Below are 23423 nucleotides of genomic sequence, written 5' to 3' on the forward strand. Positions count from 1 at the left end.
TGCCTAGAGATTCATTAATGTTGCCGGTTTCTATTTTCAAAGGTAAGTCAACAGTAAACTTGTTATTTTCAAGCTTTACTGAGCTTACAAATAATTTTTCTGCCAACTCTTGCTCTGAATCCCGCTCTTTTAGTAACTCGTGTGTATCACATTAGGCACATTTGTGCAGACCGCAAGGGCGGGGGCCCGCTGGACGTGCTCGTCAACTCCCGCCCCGGCGACACCGCCACCGAGCGCGCGCGCTCCGCGGCCGCCGCCCTCAACCAGTTCTATGTACAAGCCAACGATAATCCCAGTGCGCAGCCTGACCCTCCATCTGCCATTCGTTACCTGAACATCTATTTGGACAACAAAACTATTTCGAAGTTTAAACTTGAGCCAATAACATTAGCTGAATTATCTAAAGCTATAAAAGCTATTAAGCGGAAACAATCGCAAGATATCAATGACATGAACACCAAAATCTTAGATTACTTTCCACCAATTTTAATATCACTGTACTGCTCACTATTCAACAAATGCCTTACCGCCGGCCTCTACCCCAATGCCCTTAAAAAAGTTAAAGTACAACCAGTATATAAGGGCAAAGGCGAGATGCACGTACTAAAATACTTTCGCCCTATTTCACAAATACCTATTACATCCAAGATGTTTGAACGTTTGATCAGTGACAGGCTGATGAGACACTTGCAAGACAACGCGCTCATGAATGAGCAACAGTACGCGTATCAGTGCGGCAAGTCCACTGTGGACGCGGCGCGTGACATGTTGTCTCGAGTGATGAGTCACCTGGAGGGGCGCCGGCAGGTTGCAGCTATATTTTGTGACTTGTCGCGTGCCTTTGAACTGGTGAATCACTCACTGCTATTAGAGAAACTTAAGGCGTATGGCGTTGAAGGCAATTTCTTCTCAATAGTCAGTGAATTCCTCCAAAACCGTCAGCAATGTACCAGTGTTCGTAACATTAAATCAGACCTAGAATATATCGGCGACAGTGCGGTGCCACAGGGCTCTGTAATGGGCAACAATCTGTTCCTCCTACTCGTCAACGACCTGACGACGGCATCGGACGAAGCCGAATATGTCCTATTCGCTGATGACGGCTGTGTCATTGTTGCGGCAGACAAATTCCACGAACTAAAAGACAAAATTACCAAGGTAATGGCGTCACTCGCTAATTGGTTTGGTGCGAATGGGATGCTTCTCAATGTGGAGAAAACTAACATTATGCACTTCCAACTAAGAAGAGTGAGAGGTCACGATCTGGATGTCATGTGTAATGGACAACCTGTCCCACAAGTTGACCAAGTGAAATACTTGGGCTTCACGGTAGACAGCGCGCTCACTTGTTCGGCACACATTGACCTCGCCTGTGGACGGCTAGCATCGGCTTGCTTCGCCCTATCACGTCTAACGCCTAGCTTATCACTTGAAAACTTAAAAAAAGCGTACTACGGCTACTTCCACTCCATCCTAACATATGGAATAGACGTGTGGGGTGATGCAGCTGATGCTTATAAAATTTTCAAGAAACAAAAAAGAGCTGTTCGTATTATTGCTGGGACTCCCTGGGACCATCACGCAAGAGATTTGTTTGTAAAGTACAAAATACTAACTGCGCCATGTCTCTATATATTAGAGGTAGCGAAGTATGCGAGACGGAATCTTAATAGCTTACAAACAATCGGTGACACTCACAACATAAACACTAGGCAGCGCCACCGCCTGTGCACGCCCGCGAGGAGACTCGCCAAGTCTGACAAGACGCTGGGCGTGCTGGCCCCCAAGGTGTACAACGCTCTGCCTAGTGACATTAAGTCTGCCCCGAGTGACGCTGTATTCATTGCCAAGCTCAAAAAGTTGTTGGTTGGTATGGCCTGTTACTCCACTAGTGAATTTTTCACTAATGTATCATTTGCCAATGAGGTAGCTACTGTATAGTTAAGAACTGTTTTTGTAACTATGATTTGTAATTATAATGTGTGACGTCTGTATACTTGTAAGTCTTTACTTTTATACTGTATCCTCTTTTTATTACTTTAAAATATGACGTGTAAATTGTAAAATTTATCAATAAAGGATTGAAATTGAAATTTTATTTATCTATGGAAGAAGAGAGGGAGCGTAAAATGTTTAAAATAAGGATTAGAATCACAAGTGATGAATAATAGCTCTTTCTATAGAACTCTTCACGAGTATCGGTGTAAAAAGTGTGAAACAAAAAATTTACACCGACACATTTCACACACCAGTATTACAAACCTGAAGAAGTGCAGAGAGAGAGCGCCTGTTTTATAACTAGCTCTTGAATAACTATCGGTGTAACAGCAAATCCACTCCGCTACTATTCACACTCCACAACGTTACTTGACATACCTGAAGAAGTGCAGCGCGGGGTTGGCCTGTCCGGCCTGCAGCTCGGCCAGCGCGCCGCCCAGCTCGTCCGCCGCCGTCGCGTCGCACGCCGCCAGGACTTACTAATAAATATGTCTCATTGTTTAATCTTCTGCCATCATGCCACCTTCAGCAACTCCGACGACTTAGTAATTAACTTACGCAGTGCCCCAAGCTGTGTGATGGACCCTTTAACGTCAGTATAGCCACCGTAACGTCCGAGGAAGTATTTACGATGCGAACGTTTATAGAAACGCCCCGCTCATATCTCTTTCTATAGCACGCTATGGTGTGAAAAGTGCAAAATTGCCATTTCACTCTGATACATTTCACACTCGTGAAGCTGTATTACCTGAAGAAGTGCAGCACCAACCATATTATGTCAGAGGAATTGCTTTATTTCAGATAAAATTGTCGATGCTTTATAGAAACTCGATCTATGACCTCTTTCTATAGAATCATATGATACGATCAATGTAATAACAATTTCACTCCGTCACATTTCACACACTTGCTGCATTACCTGAAGAAGTGCAGCGCGGGGTTGGCCTGGCCCACCTGCAGCTCATCCATCGCATTATACGCCACGTTAAGAACCTAGTTAAGTAGGAAACACGGATGCCGTACGGCATACATTCCTATCTTACACATTTCACACACGAGCTGTACAAGAACTATTACCTGAAGAAGTGCAGCGCGGGGTTGGCCTGTCCGGCCTGCAGCTCGGCCAGCGCGCCGCCCAGCTCGTCCGCCGCCGTCGCGTCGCACGCCGCCAGGACTTCTTCTGCCATCATGCCTGAGGGAAACGTAAAAAATATTAAATATTCCATTCCGTTTGTAATACCACTTTAGTAATAAACAATACGGTTTAGGATATTTTTTAAATTAAAAAGTGTAGTGTGCTTTTTTGTAAGTTTACAAAGGCTATAACGATTGATGTTTAGAGTGACCTCCTGAGTCGTTTCCTTTCCGCTCACTATACGTTTCTTGCCTCAGATATGGCGACACTGCGACGTGCTTTGAAAACCGTATGATAAAAACGCTCTTATACCATTTTTTACTCCACTATTTTAACGATTTCCTTAAAAACATAAAATAATATATTACGAATAGATTAAGTAACCTTTATATTTCGAAATCGTATGGATTGTGCTCACGGCTCTTATGTAATTATTTGCTGACTGATACTGTAGTAAATTACCAGTCAACACTCTATCCAGGTGCGCGGTCTCCATCTGCCTTGTGAAATGGTGGTTGAGTATTAATATGATGACAAACAATTTACGTTGAATAAAGGACATTTCATTGCGGAAGGAAACGGGCGTGGCGCTAATTACTGGTTTACACTTTTCACACTTGTGCTTTTAAGCTTTATTATCTGAAGTAATATAATTACCTTCTGCTAGTACCTTTAAGTCCTTTTTATATCGAAAGCGTATTTTATGTAACTATTTATTAAGTTTTTTTTTGTCCCAGTGTATTTACAACAAATGTGACTCAAAAGTAAATCATAACCCTCCTTTTTGCTTCGCCATAGTCGGGTAATTACCAGTCAACACTCTATCTAGGTGAGCGGTCTCCATCTGCCACACACACGCGGCGTCGCACGTCGCCGCCGCCGTGACGTCACACGCCGCGCGCCATTTTATCAACCAACCTTGTGTCTAATATACAATACTATACCTATATATAGTAACCAAGGCTTCGCGAGTATCGGTGTGAAAAGTGTAACACAACAATTACACACCCGACATATAAGGAGTTTCTTTCGCCATTTCTTGTCCTTAATGATAAAGCCTTTGTGAAATAGTGGTAGAGAACAGTGATAAAGTGAAATAGTACAGACATTTTAGGTCGAATAAAGAAAGATTTCTTTTCATTTAGCTCACTAGTAGACGGGTGTAGCGCCAATTCCTGTTTTACACTTTTCACACCTGTGCTTCTACGCTGTATTATTTACCAGTTAATACTCTATCCAGATGTGCGGTCTCCATCTGCCACACATACGCGGCGCCGTCGCACGTCGCCACCACCATGAAGTCATCCGCCGCGCGCCATTTTATCGTCACCACCGGAAACAGGTGGCGGGAGGCGAGAGTGACGCACTTCCGCTCTGAGAGACCTGGGGAAGAAAGAATACAGTGAGATCTCAGAGTAACAGAGGCGCCTATGAATCCCTAAAAGTGTCGATTTTCATGACATATAGCGATCAGTCGCTCAGCCTCCTTCATGCAATTCACATCATCATCATCGTTCTCATCAGCCTAAAGCAGTCTACTGCTGGACGTAGGCCTCTACTAAAGCACGCCACTAGATGCCATTTATATGTAGTTTTCCGCATCCAATCATTAGCTGTCTCCTTTCGCAAATCGACACCCGATCTAGCCCGGGGGGCGTCCTACATCCTATTACGTTGGCCTAGTCGCGGTCACCATTCCAGAAAACTTCAGATTAACAACTCCAATATAAAATCGATATATCCGTAATGCGGTTTTCCAAGGCCCAAATATTAGATAGATTAGACAGAGGTTATGAAGAAATAAAAACTTCGGATACTCACTCAGTAAAGTAACACTGTGGTCCGACGCCACAGAACAAATGCACTTTTGGATGCGAGGCTGCAACAAGAAAATAACAATGAGACAAACCGTTTACAAATGCAATTAGTTAGTAGAATTTTGCGACATGTTTATATTCATTATTTATTTGTACCCATAGTAAACCGAATCGCAAACTCTTATTTATCCATTTAAAAAAAGTACTGAAAATTTTGGAGTTCGCCTTTATTCAAGTTAAAATGAGCCGTCGAAATGCGCAATACAAAAGGAATCCCCAATAATCACGGCTACATCTATTAAACTTATGGTGTATACAACTGCATTGCCCCGCATAAATGCATTCACATCTGCACATTTCACACACACCCCCCCAAAATCCACATCACCATACATGACACTCACAGAACAATCCGGCGGCGGTACAGACAGCTGCGTAATCTCTCCTCCATGCACACAGAACCTGTGTAATAGCACCCCACTATACAGCTCCCAGAGACACACGGCGAAGTCTATTCCTCCGGACACTAGGTAGGACTTGTCGTATCTGTGAAAGAGGTTTTGGGTCAGTCTTTGGTGGGCTTGGGTGTGGAGTTTAAATTGGGGTGGAATCGGTTGATGTTGTAGTAGGTATAAATTTCGATAGATAACGCAGACATTATGACCTACGCAATAATATAACCAATGACGGTCTATCAATGTTGTTTAGTTTTGCATATGGGAAGGCACCTGAAATATCCAGGCGCTACAATGGCACCACCTGTAGTACTAGTATATCATTCACTCGTATTTGATAGCTCAAATCAAATTCATAGTGAAAGCTAAGGATATTTCGATTATACTATCGGAGAATTGGGATAGTGCTGCCGACATTTTTTTTCAATTTTCATCGTCAGTCAGAACACCAAATATTCAGAAATGTTTACTTGATTTACCTCGGGTGGACATGATGCGGGTAAAGCAGACAGTTGACCCTTCCGTTATGCCCCAAAAGCAACTGGTGCGGTGGCCAGTCTGAAATAAACGACCGATATTAAACACATTGTGACATAAATTTCCGGCCAGCTGCACTTCGTTATGTCTTTTTGGCCCTAAGACCGTTGGGCAAATAAAGCGGTTTTCTTTTGGTGTGTAGGTACTTCCAATACTGCAATTTCCAGCTCCGAGGTTTCATGTTCTGAGTTCTGGCTCTATATTATAAATATTGTAGATGTTCCTTGTTTTGCCCCGTTCGTGTCAAAGTTATGATAATTAGATGCTATTGATGATGATGATGATGATAATTACTCAATATTCGCGATTAAAAGCGTTCCGCTCATGTCTACAGTGACTACCTCCAAACATTATGTACTGTGCATTTTTGGTAAATTTTTTTTTATTTCTATTTAAATGTTATTCTTACCATGCAGCTGCTGATGCGTCCCATGCAGCAAGTGCAGTTGCACGGTGTGAGTCGCGTTCACAATCACGATGGACCCGTCGTCCCGTCCGACCACCAGCCGGTTAGCCGCTAGCAGATATATGCAGGCTGTTAGCTTGATCTCTGTGGGGCAATTATTTTACTTTTAGTTACAGGAGTATAAAATAAAATATTCCTGGGATCTGAGGGGTATCTCTTAGATATTGGCCTGTCGGCATTCTACCGAGGCTCTTGGGTGGCTAAGACTCATGCTAGATAGAGGGAGTGTAAATAAAAGAAGATAATATTTTATCTTATAAAAATTTTACCGAATTGTACATGAGTATAGTATGCCTTTTGTTGAATAACTTTAGGTACTTACCTACTAACATGACTAGGGGAGAGGGGTACTAACATGACAAGCACAAGCTTGCTTGTGTTGGGGTCCAGCAACCCACACTGGGCCCGCGTGGTGGACTAGGCATATATCCCTCCTTACATTCGAATAAGGGTATTTTTTGTTTGTGTCAGATGTCTTTCCCAGTGGAGTGGGGTATAAAACCCTTCCTTCATTGGAAGGAGACCCGTGCCCCAGCAGTTAGGACGTGATGGGTCGTTAATTTATTAGGGTACTGACCGGGTTCATCAGGCGCGTGCATCTGGTCCAGCACGCCGACGGGCCGCGGCGCCATCGCCGCCCACGCCGCGTCCAGGCTCGTCGTCACTAGCGGCGCGTGCGCTGCGGACACAAAATGTATCATAAATAAATGTTGTAGAATATAATAAACTCACCCGGGCTTATTGTTGTGTTTCTAGTTTAAAAGAATTTTTGCCTTACATTTAACCATTTGGTGACCAATAAAGACATATTATTCTAAACGATATACTCTGATATTTTCGCGGACAATCCCCCAAATAAACTTGACGTCGTGTTACGGTTTACTAGCATAAACTTATACCTACATAGGTTTTTTTTTATCATCACAATATTTGAGCAGTGGCTTAGTTGAGGACAGACACACTACAAGTACTGTAGATGTCGCCAATAGCCGCGTGTAGCGTGGGACGCCCTCTATACTCACTGAGAGTCTGCGTGAGCGGCGCGCTGTCGTCCACGCTCCACTAGATGTCGCCACTAGCCGCGTGTAGCGTGAGACGCCCTCTATACTCACGGAGCACAGTCTGCGTGAGCGGCGCGCTGTCGTCCACGCTCCACAGGGACACCACTCCGTGGGAGTCTACTCTTGCTTCCACTAGATGTCGCCACTACAGCGTGTGGAGTGGGACGTCCTGTAAGCTGTTATAACTCCAACCCGCCAGATATCGCCACTAGCCGTATGTATAACTCGTGTTCGTGACTGAAGTCACCATAAAAGAGCCAGCTGAAACACGCTAAATTGCCCACAGCACAAGCTGATCTGGTACCTTTTTGACATTCTGTATTGTATTATTTTCTGGATTTTGTTGTTATTTTGTATCAATTACTGCTTTTGTTGCTGTCAATGTGTCAAATGTTTTCTTTCTTTCTCTGTACTCACTGAGGACAGTCTGCGTGAGCGGCGCGCTGTCGTCCACGCTCCACAGGGACACCACCCCGTGGGAGTCCCCGCGCAGTAGAAGCCGCCGCTGCTTGCCGCCGCTAGATGTCGCCACTAGCCGCATGGCCGGCGGGCAGGAGAGTAACTGCGGGATTGGATGGGTAAATTAGTATTGGAGCGTTTTGATTGGCTGGTTTTCCAGTAGGTTTACCAGGAAAGAAAATGTTTACGATTCTCTCAGCTGTCGGTAAAATACACTAGGACATGACTAGAGTTAGCCACCTTTGTGAAAGTATGCCGTTCGTTGTTGTATTTCGCTGACTGACCATCGCGCGCGGGACATCTATATGGTTCAGTTTTTGATATTGATACTTGACTGAGTAGTTGGCAGTAATGAGATGAAGGCCGAGCATTATTATAATAGTGTTGTGGATATCCTAAAAGAGTTCTCAAAAAGAGTTCCACAACACTTTCGTCTAGCAGTGGAAGCTTACTGGCTCATAATGATGATAAATATCAAGTTACAACCAATCTCACCTTGTTATCAGGGTGAGCCAGCATGCCATACAGCACCGGACTGTCGTGAGCGACAGTGGGTCCGTGGAAACCCTTATGATCTGGGACAGAGCTGTAAAATACATCATATCATTTCATTCGCCGTCGCAACTTAATATAGTCATGGTACCTGGTTATTTATAACGAATACGAGAGTAGGTCTTAGAGAGTATTTTTTTCTTTACACCGGTCATTATACAAATAGGATATAAGCCACGCAAATAGGAAAACAAAATAAAGATGGCGGCAACACTCACGCCTTATTTCAGGAAAAACCTGTCCATTTTCATATTGTTTCACTATCTGCCGACGTTATAACTCTTTGACCAAGATTCAGTCATATAGGCATTTTATTTATGATAAAATACATTTACATTAAAAGCTTCATATAGCATTTATATATTTAGGGATTTGGGGGACATCCAGGACAACATAAAACATTGCAAGTTACAACAAGAGAATATACATCAATATTAGGTGTTTTGAATGTGTAAAGTGTAAGAAAACTTGTATAGGTATATAGTATTTTAGGGTGAATGCATGGAATAGTATTACAGCCTGTAGGTATATAGATTAAGGTAACACATGGTTAGATAGATGATACATATGAGTGCTCTACGCAAACCAAAAATAATTTACACCAATAATAAAACTATTATTAAATGTACACGGTTTAAAATAAAATATGTTACTACTATTTCTATGTCTTAGTAACTGTAATAATATAATGTAGTAATAATAATAACCACCTACTCGCTGGAAAAAAACAAAAAAGAATACATAATTTAAGGCCTATACCTTAAACTACACAGATAACTGATTTAAAAAGCATTCCAAGTCAAGCTATAGCGAACAAAATATATTGATTAAAATAAAAGAATACTCATTCAACAATATACAAAACTTGTGTATTACAGACAGAACAACTTGTGCTGACCTACTGATAGCCCGTCCACGTAGTTTGCTAAAACAAAAAGTATTAGCTTAAAAACAACGGTGGCATTCAATTATTTCCGTTGCCTCGAAAAAAAGCCTCGCCATTTTGAAAGTTAGTATCTGCTTGACAACAGATGGCGTTAGTAGCAGGCCTCATTATGAATTAGTTCGTTACGGCTACAATAGATGGCAGTAAATGGAGTTAATTGAATGTCAAAAAGGTTTTCCTAAACATAGAAATGTTATTTTGTAAAAACAGAGGCTTCATTTGTGCGCTCATGAGTTCTAAGTGATATTGTGAATCGTAAAAGTAATTAAAACAACATCTTTTACATATAAAATATTGGTATTTTATAATAGGTGTCCATAATTAACTTTTAAGATTCACAAGAAAATGCGATGTTTTATTTTATGGAATTAAGTTATAGCAAAATTAGCTGTAAATTTATGAAAAGACCATGCCAATCGTTCCCTGTGCAATGAAAATGTTTCTTGTAAGTGTAATTTTTGACAAATTAAATAAGGATATTGTTGATTAGATTTTGTTATGTAAGATTGAATTCTATTCTGTACCTATCTATTTTTATGATTTTAGACACGTTAATGACGTTAATTACTATGCAAGTATAGTGTTACCTATGGCGACCTAGCCAACCATGTGAGGGCCTTATCACACAAGCGGATTGCGAGTGTTTCCAATGCGGAGTGGTCGCCAACTATTACGTTACGGACGCCCAATAAATGTGGACGCCAATTGTGCCTTTCCTCCTCTCTCAGTGCGTGACGAGACATGAATGTGAGAAGACGTATGTGTTATCACGGCATAATCAGGAGTTTCGGATGGAGAAAACATTGACAATGCGTCCGCAACGTCTTCGCTGTGTGTTCGCCACGCATTCGTTGCGTGCCCGCTCGCAATTCACTAGTGTGATAAGGCTCTAACTCTTGTCACTCGAAAAAACGAATTTCATCATCATTAAAGCTACAAAACGCTTGTATAAAACTGGGGGGCAGTTTGTACAAATATCCCTTCCCCTTATCATAACTATAGTTACATATCCCATCCCCTTATCACAACTCTAGCTACAAAACCCCAACACAATACTTACTTGGCGGGCAATTTGTACAAGTACCCCTTGCCCTCGGTGGACCACACGAGCACTCGGTCCGTGGCCATGAAGTCGCCCGACATCCAGCGCTCGCCCGCCGGCGCCGTGATGGAACAGAGGACGGAGAAGTCTCCTGGAATTGGGCAGAAAGAATTCATTCAGAAAAGTGTATGTGGTTGAATGGAAAAGTAGTACTTTAAGTCGTCTTTTTTGTGTCTAAGTGAATGTTGTATGTAAAAATGTATATGTTTATCTTTAAAAGTAATTTACTCTCGACTGAATTTTGGGCGTTGCCATAAAAATATACTAAAGTGAAAAACATTTTAGCATGCCAATTTGCAGTTTTTTTTGAGATTTTATAATAACCATAATTATAGTTATATTCCTAAAAATCACTTAATTTAGGTGGGCAATATAAAGTGTAATTATAAATACCATGGTACGGGCATGATAAATTTGGCTGTGACCAGAAGGGCTAGCACGGGGCGCATTTAAGACGTGACAAGAGTTTTGCATCGCGCTCACTCACATCGCGCAGCCTCAAGAGCGAGCGCGACGGAGAACTTTTGTCACGTCTTAATAACGCCCCGTGCTACACTGGCTGGAAGAGTGGCTACCCGGTTTAGCAATTACATTTTATTGTTCGCACTGCGAAGCATCGCGCCGATTCGCATTAAGATTAATGCGAATCGGCGCAACATACAGGCCCCGAAGACAAATGTAATGAGTGTCAACATAAATTTGTCACCCACACTTACCAGCGTCATAGATCTGGCAGTACTTTGCGCAGGCAACAGAAGATCGATAAAGGCTGCTTTCACCCCGCCATTCCATAGGAATTCATCGTAACTCGCGAGCACGCGCTAATAACCCAGTAAGTGTAATAAGTGTAAAAATCAATCTTATTTCTCTTGTCACATACCGGCATCATATATCTGGCAGTACTTGGCACACACTATGAGCACGGTGCGCTGGTTGTGCGCGCAGCAGTTGAGCGACCGCGCGCTCAGACAGCGGAGCTGCTTTACTGCCATAAGTCTGCCTTTCTACCAATATACTTTACTCTTAAATAGTCCCGTAGTTATGAAATTACGGAAAAACGTAGTCTTCAAATTTAGCACGTTTGTAACAGTTGGTTTTTGTCGCTAAGTGAGAAAACTACATCAATTTTGTTATTTTCTATATAGTTTGCCTGCTTTTACCCTGTAATTCCATAGGATTTAATCTTAGCTGGAGCGACGAAGCTAGTAAGTATAATAAGTGTCAAAATAAATCTTCTTTCTCTCGCCACATACCTGCATCATATATCTGGCAGTACTTGGCACACACTATCAGAACCGTGCGCTGGTTGTGCGCACAACAGTTGAGGGAGAGCGCGTTGAGACAGCGGATCTGCTTCGACTCGTTCTCGTATATCGGCTCGGATTGCTTGTTCTCGTGGCCTAGGAGAGACCAAACCTGCGAAGAAAAATGGGATGAAATTATGTAAGAGATAACGAAAAGGCAAAAGCGGGTTGGCTGGCAGAAAATGCTTTTAGCATTAAGCCCACCCTTTGTATTTTTATTTGTAATATTTGCTCAATAAAGAGTTAAATAAAAATAAAAGCAAATTTTTCCTAAAGTCAGTTTTTTTATCTCAGACACTAAATTGACAGATTCTGAACGGTTCATCAACAGTGGACGGTTGTTGTCTTATGATGATGATGAGTTTTGTATAACATGCAATTTCAAATCGCATCTATTGATCTATTTATAAGCGTCGTATGTTCAGTGGTGTTCTATCATATATATGCAGTAAGTACATAAATATTGAATTCTTTTTTTAACTCACCTTTACGGTACCAGTGATAGAAATAGCAAGCACAACATCATCTTTCCTGGACGATGGACGCAATACCTGTAAAAATGAATTCATTAGTTCACCAGTGATAAAATTGGTGCATACGTGGACACCAACATCGGTACAGAGGATGGACAGGTAGGTGATACTGATTATGATGACTTTTAATAATTGCTGTAGCAAGTATGAGTTTTTAATTATAACACATCCCTGACAATGACGAAACATTATGTTTAGCGAGTACACTACAATTTGCAAAATCAACAGTACATAATATAAGTTCTATCGATTTTGTGGTCAGTTTGCTTTTATCATCAGCCTATCGCAGTCCACTGTTGGACGTAGGCCTCTCCCAAAGCACGCCACTCGACGCTATCCATAGCTTAGCATACTGCTTTATTATATTTCAATTTCCTTGGATAAAATGAAATCCTAACTAATATTATAAATGCGAAAGTAACTGTGTCTGTCTGTCTGTCTGTCTGTCTGTCTGTTACTCTTTCACGCCAAAACTACTGAACGGATTTGAATGAAATTTGGTATACATATGGTCTAGACCCTGGGAAAGAACATAGGCTACTTTTATCCCGGAATCCCCACGGGAAAACTTTTTAAGGCGAAGCGAATCTCGCGGGAACAACTAGTTATTTATATAAATAAACTCACATGCAGCGCGGATATCCAGTCCGGGTTCATCTTGGAGCTGAGAGAGAACATCAGCTCGAGCGAGAACGGGTCCATGATGAGGATCTCCGCGTAGTAGCCGTTGCAGAACAGACGCAGGTCCTCGCTGTTGCACATGTGGTACGCCTGGAATATGCAATATTATAATTATACAGGTTGTTGGAAAAGAGGTAATCCTAATATTGTAAGGGCGAAAGTTTGCAAGTGCGTATGTTTGTTACTTCCTCATGTCAAAACGGCTGAACCGATTTAAATGAAATTTGGTATGGAGTTAGCTGACACCCTGGATTAACACATAGGCTTCCCACGGGAAAACTTTTTAAGTTGAATGAAACATATATTTTTCTTCAAAATGTATGTGCAGTGTATACCATTGCTCTTACAGGAAAACATCTAGATGTGTTAACACACCAATCAATCAATCAATCTTGTTTGTGGCTATATGTCGTGTGTGACTAACACAACAAATCCGGCCAATTACGATAGTGTTGAGATACACACAATGTTTTTAACTGTCTTTACGGTGGTGATTTAGAGATATTTACAAGATTAATACCTGAAACAGACGTACACAATTTATACAAGGACATCACAAATATAGGGTTAGTAAAATTTTAGTATATATAGTGAACACAAACAAATTTATAGTTTAATATTGTTAGTTTTGAGGAATTTGTACAGGATGTTAGCGATTGGAGTATGTACAAGTGTTAGTAGGTAATTGATATTTACAGGTCTTGGGATAGAAGGGGGGAGGAAATCATAGAGGGAACTTTGTAGGTTGGGACATTCAAAGAAGAGGTGGTCAACAGATCCTTCGCTGGTGCCGCAGTCACACACAGAACTATCACGCACCCGAATCCTAGCCAGGTGCACAGGCGTGCACGCATGACCAAGGCGGAGTCTGCAGATTGTCGAGGTTGACGGTTTATCTAGAAGTCTTGCTCTAAAAAACCATGGCCTTTTGGGAATGTGTGGTTGGATTAAGGAGTAATACTTACCTTTAATATTCCTGGATGCGTCCCAGGACTCTTTCCAGGAATTATCAAGCCTCGGTCCTGCGAGCGAGGCAAGGTCGTGGGCAAAATTTTGGTAATGAGTATCCAGGCCCAGGCTAATGGCATCCTTAGCGAAGGAATCTGCACACTCATTACCAATGATGCCACTGTGGCCAGGTATCCAGGCAATAGCCACCTCAATACCCTGAGTCTTGCAACGGAAGAGAGTTTGTCTAATTTGAAGAATGATAGGAAATTTAGATTTAGATTTAAATGGGAATGAAATAATAGAATGTAAGCAACTTGAAGAGTCTGATAGGATAATAGTTTTATTTAGTTTGTGAGACTCAGTGTAGAGAAGTGCCTCAAGAATAGCGGTAGCCTCGCCCGTGAAGACCGAGGATTCAGGGGGGAGTTTGAAATTGAGGGTAATTTTGTATTTAGGAAGCCAGACAGCTAGACCAACATTGCTCTTATCTGAAAATTTTGAGGCATCTGTGAAGACTGGAAGCCAACCAGGCCACTCTGACTGAAGTTTATGAGTCAATGTTTTCTCTGCCCCCGGAGAGTTTTTCACAATGCCCAAGTCCATAACAACATTGGGCTGAAAAACCAAGGCATCATAGGGAACACTAAACAAAGGGTTCGTGTTAAATTTAATTGTAGGATGTGGAAGGTTAGTAGCAAAAATATAAGATTTCAGAAGGAAGGAAAGGCCATGGTTTTCTTGAGCATTACATAGCCGCTTAAGGGTATCAAGCTTGGACAGTAAAGGATGGGACTCTGACTGCCAGATCCCGAGGAAAAACCGATCACACAAGTACTGTCTCCGCAGCGGGAGAGGGGGGTCGACACACTCAACCTGAAGGGCATTGGTGGGGGTAGATTTCATTGCACCCGACACTATTCGAAGACACTTGTACTGAACCTTATCGATTTTTTCTAATGCAGCCTTATTGCAGGGGTCCAGGATAAATGAGGCATAATCAAAGTGACTTCGAACAATGGCGTTGTACAGTAGCTTCTGAGAGTATGGATGTGCGCCCCACCAAACACCTGACAGTGACCTGAGGACGTTGACACCCCTCTCGCACTTCTGAGCCACGTAGTTCATGTGATGGCTACCCGACAACCTGGAATCCAGAATCACACCCAAAAATTTAACTTTGTTTGACACAGTGATTGAATGCTCTCCAATAACAACATCCAGATCTGGGATGTTTCTTTTTCTAGTAAAGATCACTGCTGTACATTTAGTGGGAGAAAGAGATAACCCATGTCTATCCAGCCAATCCGTGAGGTACCTAAGAGCCAGGTTCAGCTGGACATTTATCTCCCCTAACGAGGGAGAAGCATAGTAGAGGGCCAAGTCGTCAGCGTACTGTAGAATGTCGCAAAAGCAGTCAACGGATTTATCTAGATCGTAAGTATATAGGCTGTAAAGGAGAGGGCTTAAGACCGATCCCTGGGGGAGGCCTTTCCAAACAAATTTTGGGGAGTCAAGGGAAGTGGTAGGGGTTTTTATGTAGATGGATCTCTCCATGAATAGGCTGCAAACCAGACGGGTAAGCTTCACTGGAATGCTCAGCTGGCGCATTTTCTGCCTGAGCACAGGAAGAAGTACATTATCATAGGCAGACGCTATGTCAAGGAAGACACCCACAAGGTATTCTTTCCTCTTAAATGCGATGTGAATATCTGTTGTAAGTATTGCAAGGCTGTCTAGAGTACTCATCCCTTTCCTAAACCCAAACTGGGTTTTGGCTAGGATTCCTCTATTCTCAATTAGCCATTCGAGCCTGCATTTGATTAAGTGCTCTAAGATTTTCGCCAAAGCAGAGGAGAGGGCGATAGGACGTCGGGAGTTAGGATCACGGGGGTCTTTTCCGGCCTTCAGTATGGGAACGACTATTTGCTTACTCCATGAGCACGGAGTAACTCCGTACTCAAGGAAGTAGTTTATCAGCTCCAAGTAGGCATGCTTGACCTTGAGGCTTGATTTTGAAAGGAAAGAGTATGGGATGCCATCAATACCTGGAGATGAATCAGTTAAACCGGATAAAGCAGATTGAAGTTCATCCATAGAAAATGGAGAATCCAATCTGTCTGAAGATGGTAAGAGAGCTGGTGGGGGACGGAGAGCACTGGAGTGTGGGACATATGGTGGAGCCAGTTTATCGCTGAACCCTTCTAGCCATAGAGAGGGATCGTTGCTCAAGATATCTTCGACGTTAAGGGAACCGCGATATCGGCGAATGTATCTCCACACCAGAGAAGGGGGAGACCTAGGTGAAAGGTTTTCACAAAATCTGATCCAGCCCTGTTTCTTTTTTTTCTTAAGGAGCCGTTTGGTACGTGCAGCTATCCTTTTGTAGTTGATGAAGTTTTCCATGCTCATATTAGCAATGTAGACATCCTCTGCATTTTTGCGTTCGACAATAGCCAAGGAGCAGTCGGAGTCCCACCAAGGAGGCGAGACTCTTTGGCCTTTACGCGATTTTCTATTTTTGGCAGAGGATGTTAGAGCTTTTTCAAACTGGTCATATATGCAAAGAAAGTTGTCACTAGTACAGGGTTGGATCAGACTGAGTTTATCTTCCACAGAGGTGATGAAGTTGGACCACTCATTCCTGCCTATCATGTACCTTGGGAAGGCACATGTATCAGTAAGAATGCTGGTTCTGGTAGGAAGAGTAATAGAGATGGGAAAATGATCACTCCCAAAAGTATTTGGGAGGACCCTCCAGAATATTGATGTTGAAAGAAGAGGAGAAGAGAAAGTGAGATCAACAGCACTTTTTGGGTTCTGACGAGGGAGGACTCGACGGGTAGGAGACCCGTCATTTAAAATACAAACATCTAAGGTATCAAGCATGTCTAAGAGGGCGATTGCAAAAGCGTCAGTATGGTATGAACCCCATGAGGTATGGTGGGCATTAAAGTCCCCCATGATCAGAAGAGGTTGCGAGAGAGAAGAAATTATATTATAAAAAGATGGGAGGTGAGAGGGGTGGGGATCAGGGAAATACACGGACACGAAAGTAATGTCTAAAGCCCTAAGGGCCACAACATTAAATTCCTGACCGTGAGGAGGGGTAGGGATAGAGGAAAAGGTAAGGGTACGCTTTACAAGTAAAGCGCACCCAGCAAACCCGTCATCCCTGTCATCCCGCAGACACGAGTAGCCCGGAACTCGAAAACGAGAACCCGGTGCCAGCCATGACTCCGAGATGGCAACAATGACGGGCCTGATGTCATCTATTAAGTTGAGTACTTCGTGTTTTTTGCTTTTAAGGCTCTGAGCATTCCACTGAAGGACCCGGGTCGGGTTCAGAGCCATTTTGGCTGAAGGATGTGAGTTCTCTAATTTTAAGTGCTACGTGGGGCGGTATTGTGTCACTGAATTTAGACAGCAGACTGACAACTAATGAAAGTAGGTTATCCAAAAGGTTGTCATTCGGAGTAATCACATTCAGGGCACTTCCATTAGGAAGTGAGGAAGATGGTGATGAGATAATGGCCTGATGGGCAAGTCTGTCATAGCCAGGAGAAAGTGGAGACCTAGGCCTGCGTTGAGTGGTCACTGTCTTTTTGTATGATTTTTTTAGAGCTGGGCCATTAGGTTGAGAAGATGCTACTTCAGCAAATGATTTTTTGCTCTTAGGAAGTCGAGCATCGGCTTCAGCGAATGAGATGCTGTCCTGAGACATAATGACTTTAATAGATTTTTGTCTAGCTTGTTCTGGACAGTTTTTGTCAGTGGAAGCATGACTTCCTGAGCAGTAAATGCAAGTGGGAGGGTCTGCATCACAAGTCTCACCCAAGTGAGGTTGGGCACACTTGAAGCAGCGTGGCTTTGATCGGCAATTAGCCTTCATATGGCCAAACCTGCAACAAGCATGGCACTGGATGGTTGGGTAGGTGTACCTCTCGACATCTACAGCGGCACGGAAAGAATAGATTTTTTCTGGGAGGAGTTGTCCCCTGAAGGTGATTACTACGCTTTGTGTAGGGACATATGTAACATTTCCGTTGTCAATCACTTTGCGGCTAAATCTCCGGGCTTTCAAAACAATACCACATCCATGAGGAAGGTCCAAAGAACTAACGAACTCATCCATGGAGAGATCCACTGGGACTCTCCTAGCAACACCCATCCGGGTGATGTGGTATGTTGGAATAGTTGCCTTAAACTTGTTAGTAGACAGAGCTGGGTGGTCGATAAAGTTGTTGGCTGCCCCTGCAGACTTAAATTCTACAGTAACGCGGTTACGTCCTGTCATTTTCACACCATCTCTGGTGATGTCAGAAATATTGTGTTTATATAGAAACTGTCCAAACTTAATGGCCCTAAGCGGGGTTCCAGAAGATGGACTTCCTGAAGGGCTATCTTGTGTAACATGTACAATAAATGGTCCGGGATCGCTGTCATCGTACACCTTAGTGGCGTCGAGACTTGGATGCGTGTAGACTGTCTGAATGCTGGCAGACGCGAGGTCTGGGTTAACGATAATTTTCTTACCTTGTTGCGAAGGTTGTTTGTCATCCCTAGGGCGCTTTCGCGTCTCTTGGGGAGTGTCTGTCAACATTATATCCGGCGAAAGATCTGGCGGGTCAGGGTCGGGAGGGCGGTCTGAATGGAACTCCATTTCAGGAAGGGAAAAAGGATTTACGAACAATCACAACACTCACCAATTACCACCACCACAATAAGAACAAAAAACAGGTATCGACTATGTAAATAAGGACTGAAAAAGGTCCGAAATCGCGATGAATGTTAGGAACACGTGGGTACCCCAGTCACGCACGAAACCGAATCCCGTTAACACACCAATTCACAGTGGACCACCGTTTTGAGAAATGGTCCAAGTTTAGAAAGGGATATGCAGTAATATGCACAAAGGTTCAATTCGAGAGAGCCAGGTGCAGGTACTTACACCCTCACAGAGAATTGAATAGAATAGATATTATATAGTAACTTTTTTATATGATACCTTGAGGAGCATGAGGTTGTGCAAGTGACCTATCACCTGTACGTGGATCCATATTTGTATAATTTCCCCCTGTCCCTTGACCTTATAATAAATGACCTGGAGACCTGACCTTGTATATGCTGGGGTAACTTCAGTTATCTGGGAGGGTTATGTTTAAAAAAATATGCATAATTCCTCTGTATCCTATGCATATATATTGTAAAAACTGTTGTCTTCAGATTTTCCCTTTAAACTTTGTAATGGTTCTATATATGTTACAACACAAGGAACCATAGTTACCTGTATATTAGTGTGCACTTGTGTGATCTTGACACTCTCCCGGCACTTCCCGTCCACGAGGTCCCAGGTGCACATCTCGCCCGCCTCCGACGATGTCACTATGAAGTTGTTATCCTGGAAATCAATACCAATCATTTTTTTTATGTATTTTTTAAAATCATATTAAAACATACTGAGCTGTTAATGTAGAAATAAAATGGATACCATGTCCATTTCATTAGAAAACAATTTCAATTAGTTTTAAATTTTAACACAAATAAACATATTTTATTTTATACATTATATTTTCAAGTAGATAGGCAAGTGTGTACATTTTAACTTGTATCCTCACCTGTATGATAGAAGCTCGCGATATACACGTTACAGGGGCCGTGTGACCAACGAGCAAGCATCTCGGAGTCATCTTCAGAGTCTCTGGTTCTACCTGCCAGATGCAGACCTGGCCATCGTAGCACCCCGTGACCAGGGTCTTCTGGTCTCTAGACAGGTACACTGACGAGATGCAGTGCGTCGGCGCATATTTACCCCAGAGCACCACTGGGACTATCAAGTTAGTCCCTGGCATTTTAAAGCTGAAAACAACAGGAAAAACTATAGTGAAATAAACATGTTAGAATTATTATCACCTCAAGGTGTTAGATAAACGTGTAAAAGATATGTAGATGTTATAGATATGCCGTGAAGATGTTTTGTTTGCATAACAATACGAGATAAAATAGGGAACTGTAATTATGGTACTATCACAAGGACAAATCAATACTGCAGCATACCTGTGTTAGCTCAGAGATGAAACGTAGGATCCAAGTGTTCACCACCTTAACTAGACTCCATTTATGAGAGTCATAAAATTATTTAAAGGAGAATTTATATAAATTAATAACAATTAAATCGTCAAGACGAAATTCACCATCAACCAGCTGACGTTATTTTGACAGCTGTCAGCTGAATCACTGCCGTTAGGTTGGCAGCAATGCTTCATCAATACGGAAACGTTCATAAATTTTAAACGGACATGTGAATAATCGAATTTATAATCGAGTGACAATAACTTCTCAAATCACCGGACAGTTGGGAGGAACTAGCTGAGATGAGGCCAGAGTGGCGTAACTCTGTCCACAAAGGCTTAGAAAATTTTGAAAAGTCTCGACTTCAAGACCTTGACGTGAAACGCCACTCTCGGAAGACACGCCCTAAGCCCTCCTACAACTATACATACAACAGGATGGGACAGCTCTACTGTGCTCAGTGTGACAGGGTGTTCAAGATGAAGTTTGGACTTGCCAGCCACATAAGAGCACATAACAGAGTGTAGCAAGAGTCGCTGTTGTCGGATACGACGAAGAGGACATCATCATCAAATCGAGAAGACAACATTGGCGGGATTTTTGAATATTACGAGTGGGTGAATTCATATTCCGAATTATGAATCCTTGTCATATGTCAAAAATGATAACAAACAAAACAATGCCATTTTCTCGTTTTGTTCTATGCTGATGAGTTTTTTTTATTCATATAAAGTTTATTTAAAATATCACAATGGCTGCAACAACAAAACTGAAGTCAAAACATACAACAGTAAATACCAATCAAAAAACCTTGGAGCTTGTTCAAGCAATCGATGAAACAGATGAAATGAAGTTGAAAATGCTTGGTGCTCTTGATAAGCCTGAATCTGGTGATTCTCTGTATCCTGCTGAGCTAAATGCACATCTGTGTGATCAGCTGAGGGTTTGTGTCAAATTTACTAAATTATTAATCCTTACACTGAAAGTCCGAGTTATGATAATAAGCACATACTTAAACAGAGTTAACTGTTAGATGTCCTAGATGTACTTAATAATATTTTACCTATCTATTGATTGCAGATGATGACTTGTGAAAATAGTGAGCTAAGAAAATGTGTCTTCACAAAAGACGAAGAAATAAGTCAACTCAATAAAACAGTAATTGAATTGAATCAAAGAATTCGCGATATAATTTCTGGTACTGGCCCAGCTATCTCTTCAAAATCAGCAGGTGTTATAAGTGCTAAAATCACCGATCTTTGTAAACAAAACCGACATTTAGTTGCTGAATTGGAAGGCTACAAGACTAAGAATGCTGCCCTGGAAAGAAAACTAATGCAACTTGAAATACTTAAAAGAGAAAGTGAAAAACTGGACGTGTGCGTATGCAAAGAGGAACCTATAGATGTGAATTCAGATGAACTGAAAGATCTCAATAATAAACTAGCAGCAGTTAACAAGAAGCTTTACGATAGTAAAAACCGAAATTTAGAACTGAAGAATGATATTTTAATCGCTACTAAAATTTTGCAACAGGAGCTTGGAGATAAGTTTACAAGCATTAAAGAGCTGCAGAAGGATCTCGCAGGGTGGAAAGGCAGGGCCCAACAAATTATACTTCTGCAAAGTAGGATTAATGAACTTGAACAGAAATTAAATGGAACTCAAAAGGATTTAATTGATGCAAAAAGGAAGGATCAAAGTCAGGTAAGTAACTAAAGAACAAATTCATTGAGTATTCAATTCATAGGAAATTTTGTAATGACTCAATGTTAAAATGAATTATGTAAATAAGTAGTTAGTTATTTATACAAATTTAATATGTATGATCTAATGGGAATTTGTTTCAGGTTATACGAGATTTGGAAATAAAGAGAAAACAAGAGGTAGACCAAGCTATGAAAGAATTAGGCTCCCTTCGAATAGCCAATGAAGAGCTCAAAAAGAAGCTAGATGCTGCTAAATGCAGAGTCAGAAATCTAGAATGTGATACGATCACTATACGGCAAAAGATGCAGACTTTCATGGAAAAGAGCAAACATGACGACTTACTTATAAATGAGCAACGAGTTAGTTACTTTCGTAAAATAAATATTCCACTTTTGGGATACAAAGAAAGTAGACTCATAACATTTCGGTCACGACTTTTAGATCTATTTACACCAAAATAAATTCAGATTATATAGATATAACTATATAATTTTTTTTATTATTTACTCTTTTTTAGAATAAATAAATGATATATCTTTTAAACAGTGTAGGTTTTATTTAATGTCTATTCTGATTTAACGAAATTTAATTAACGACACAATATTATTTATTAAGTATTTCTATTAGTAAGTATACTGTCTGACTATGAAAATTACTCTTAATGAATGTGTCTTTTCAGAACAAAATCAAAAGCATAGAGATGCATTATCAGGACATTCTGAAAAGTAATACAGGTAAAATGAAAAAAATGCAAGATGAAATATCAGAATATAAGAAGATGATTTCCAACACAGATTCCAAAATCAATGCTATGATGAAACAGGCTTCTGAGAAATCAACTAAAATCGAAGAACTAAGAGCTCAGCTGTTAAAATACGAAGAGTGCTCTCTACAAAGTGTCTTCTTCACACCAATGAAGACAGCTACTGATAATGAAATACAAAAACTTTCTGAACTTGTGAAAGAGCTTAACGGTAGACTCACTGAAGAGAGACAAAAACTTGATGAATTGGATGTGGAAAATAAAAAACTGAAGGAGCAAAAGCGAAAATTTGAACGCAAAGCAGACTCATTGAAAGAGCAACTTCAGGATTTAGCTAATTCGCGAAAAGGATCCCGTATGTCTAAAATATCCGTCAATAAATTCAAAGGTAGTGAAACTACTATAGGGCAAGCTTCTACATCGAAAAAAGATTATGCTGGACATTCCATGGAAGACCAAACTGATGATGAATCAGTAACCACTGATGAATTAAAGTTTAAACTAGAACTAGCGGGTGAAAGATTGAAAATAATGGAGGATAGACTGAAAATGGTAGAAGAAGAAAAACAAGAAGATTTAAACAGCTTGACTGAAATGATTCAGACGTCGAAACAATTATTTCACGAAGCATTGCAAATCTTACAAAAACATAAGTGTGTGTGTTCTTAAATCCTCATTCACAAGTTCATTTTATATTATTAGTACTTAACTAACTAGATAGATTAGATACTTCGGCTATTAAATTTAATGTCTCTATTTTTTCTATTTGTTTTTTTTTTATTGAATACCTATAAGTCACCTACAAGTAACTAGTAGTACTAGTAGTTAGTACTTACACTACACTATACGCTATAGGGGTATAGGGATATACCGAACCGATAAAT

The 23423-nt window shown here is 41.3% G+C and overlaps 3 protein-coding genes across 3 annotated transcripts in view; 1 reads left to right on the forward strand and 2 right to left on the reverse strand.

Annotated features, from left to right (window-relative positions):
- The window catches only part of LOC125488510 (WD repeat-containing protein 7-like), a 79657-nt gene extending 75645 nt beyond the window's left edge, over positions 1 to 4012 (reverse strand). Inside the window, exons 1-2 of the mRNA XM_048633073.1 lie at positions 3944 to 4012; positions 3076 to 3190 (exon numbers count right to left, since the gene is read on the reverse strand). Of these exons, the coding sequence (XP_048489030.1) occupies positions 3076 to 3190; positions 3944 to 3977 (149 nt within the window). The 5' untranslated portion in view covers positions 3978 to 4012. The remainder of the gene's footprint in view (positions 1 to 3075; positions 3191 to 3943) is intronic.
- A 330-nt stretch (positions 4013 to 4342) lies between these two features.
- Positions 4343 to 20224, reverse strand: LOC105389066 (WD repeat-containing protein 7). The gene is made up of 15 exons (XM_048627362.1): positions 20052 to 20224; positions 19613 to 19853; positions 19282 to 19395; positions 12993 to 13136; positions 12318 to 12383; positions 11782 to 11944; positions 10487 to 10619; positions 8424 to 8514; positions 7887 to 8031; positions 6986 to 7087; positions 6352 to 6492; positions 5885 to 5963; positions 5355 to 5496; positions 4955 to 5012; positions 4343 to 4516 (listed from the first exon to the last, which is right to left on the reverse strand). The coding sequence occupies exons 2-15, from the start codon at positions 19844 to 19846 to the stop codon at positions 4347 to 4349; spliced, it is 1782 nt and encodes a 593-aa protein (XP_048483319.1). The 5' UTR covers positions 19847 to 19853; positions 20052 to 20224; the 3' UTR covers positions 4343 to 4346.
- Positions 20225 to 20730: 506 nt separating this feature from the next.
- Positions 20731 to 23304, forward strand: LOC105389057 (coiled-coil domain-containing protein 13). The gene is made up of 4 exons (XM_011560115.3): positions 20731 to 21009; positions 21147 to 21773; positions 21917 to 22135; positions 22456 to 23304. Exons 1-4 carry the CDS (start codon positions 20818 to 20820, stop codon positions 23206 to 23208), a joined length of 1791 nt encoding a protein of 596 aa, XP_011558417.3. The 5' UTR covers positions 20731 to 20817; the 3' UTR covers positions 23209 to 23304.
- The last annotated feature ends 119 nt before the right edge of the window (positions 23305 to 23423 follow it).

This window comes from Plutella xylostella, chromosome 2, assembly GCF_932276165.1.
Source record: "Plutella xylostella chromosome 2, ilPluXylo3.1, whole genome shotgun sequence".
Classification (NCBI taxonomy): Eukaryota; Metazoa; Arthropoda; class Insecta; order Lepidoptera; family Plutellidae; genus Plutella; species Plutella xylostella.

Bases quoted from the DNA above. Each gene is read 5' to 3' on its own strand.
- LOC105389066 (XM_048627362.1), bottom strand. From the start codon at position 19,846: ATGCCAGGGACTAACTTGATAGTCCCAGTGGTGCTCTGGGGTAAATAT. The intron at 19,396-19,612 runs GTGAGGATACAA...ATTGATTTCCAG, and splicing joins CGCGAGCTTCTATCATACAG to GATAACAACTTCATAGTGAC. The intron at 5,497-5,884 runs GTAAATCAAGTA...CCTCTTTCACAG, and splicing joins CCGCATCATGTCCACCCGAG to ATACGACAAGTCCTACCTAG.
- LOC105389057 (XM_011560115.3), top strand. From the start codon at position 20,818: ATGGCTGCAACAACAAAACTGAAGTCAAAACATACAACAGTAAATACC. The intron at 21,774-21,916 runs GTAAGTAACTAA...AATTTGTTTCAG, and splicing joins AAAGGAAGGATCAAAGTCAG to GTTATACGAGATTTGGAAAT. The intron at 22,136-22,455 runs GTTAGTTACTTT...GTGTCTTTTCAG, and splicing joins TACTTATAAATGAGCAACGA to AACAAAATCAAAAGCATAGA.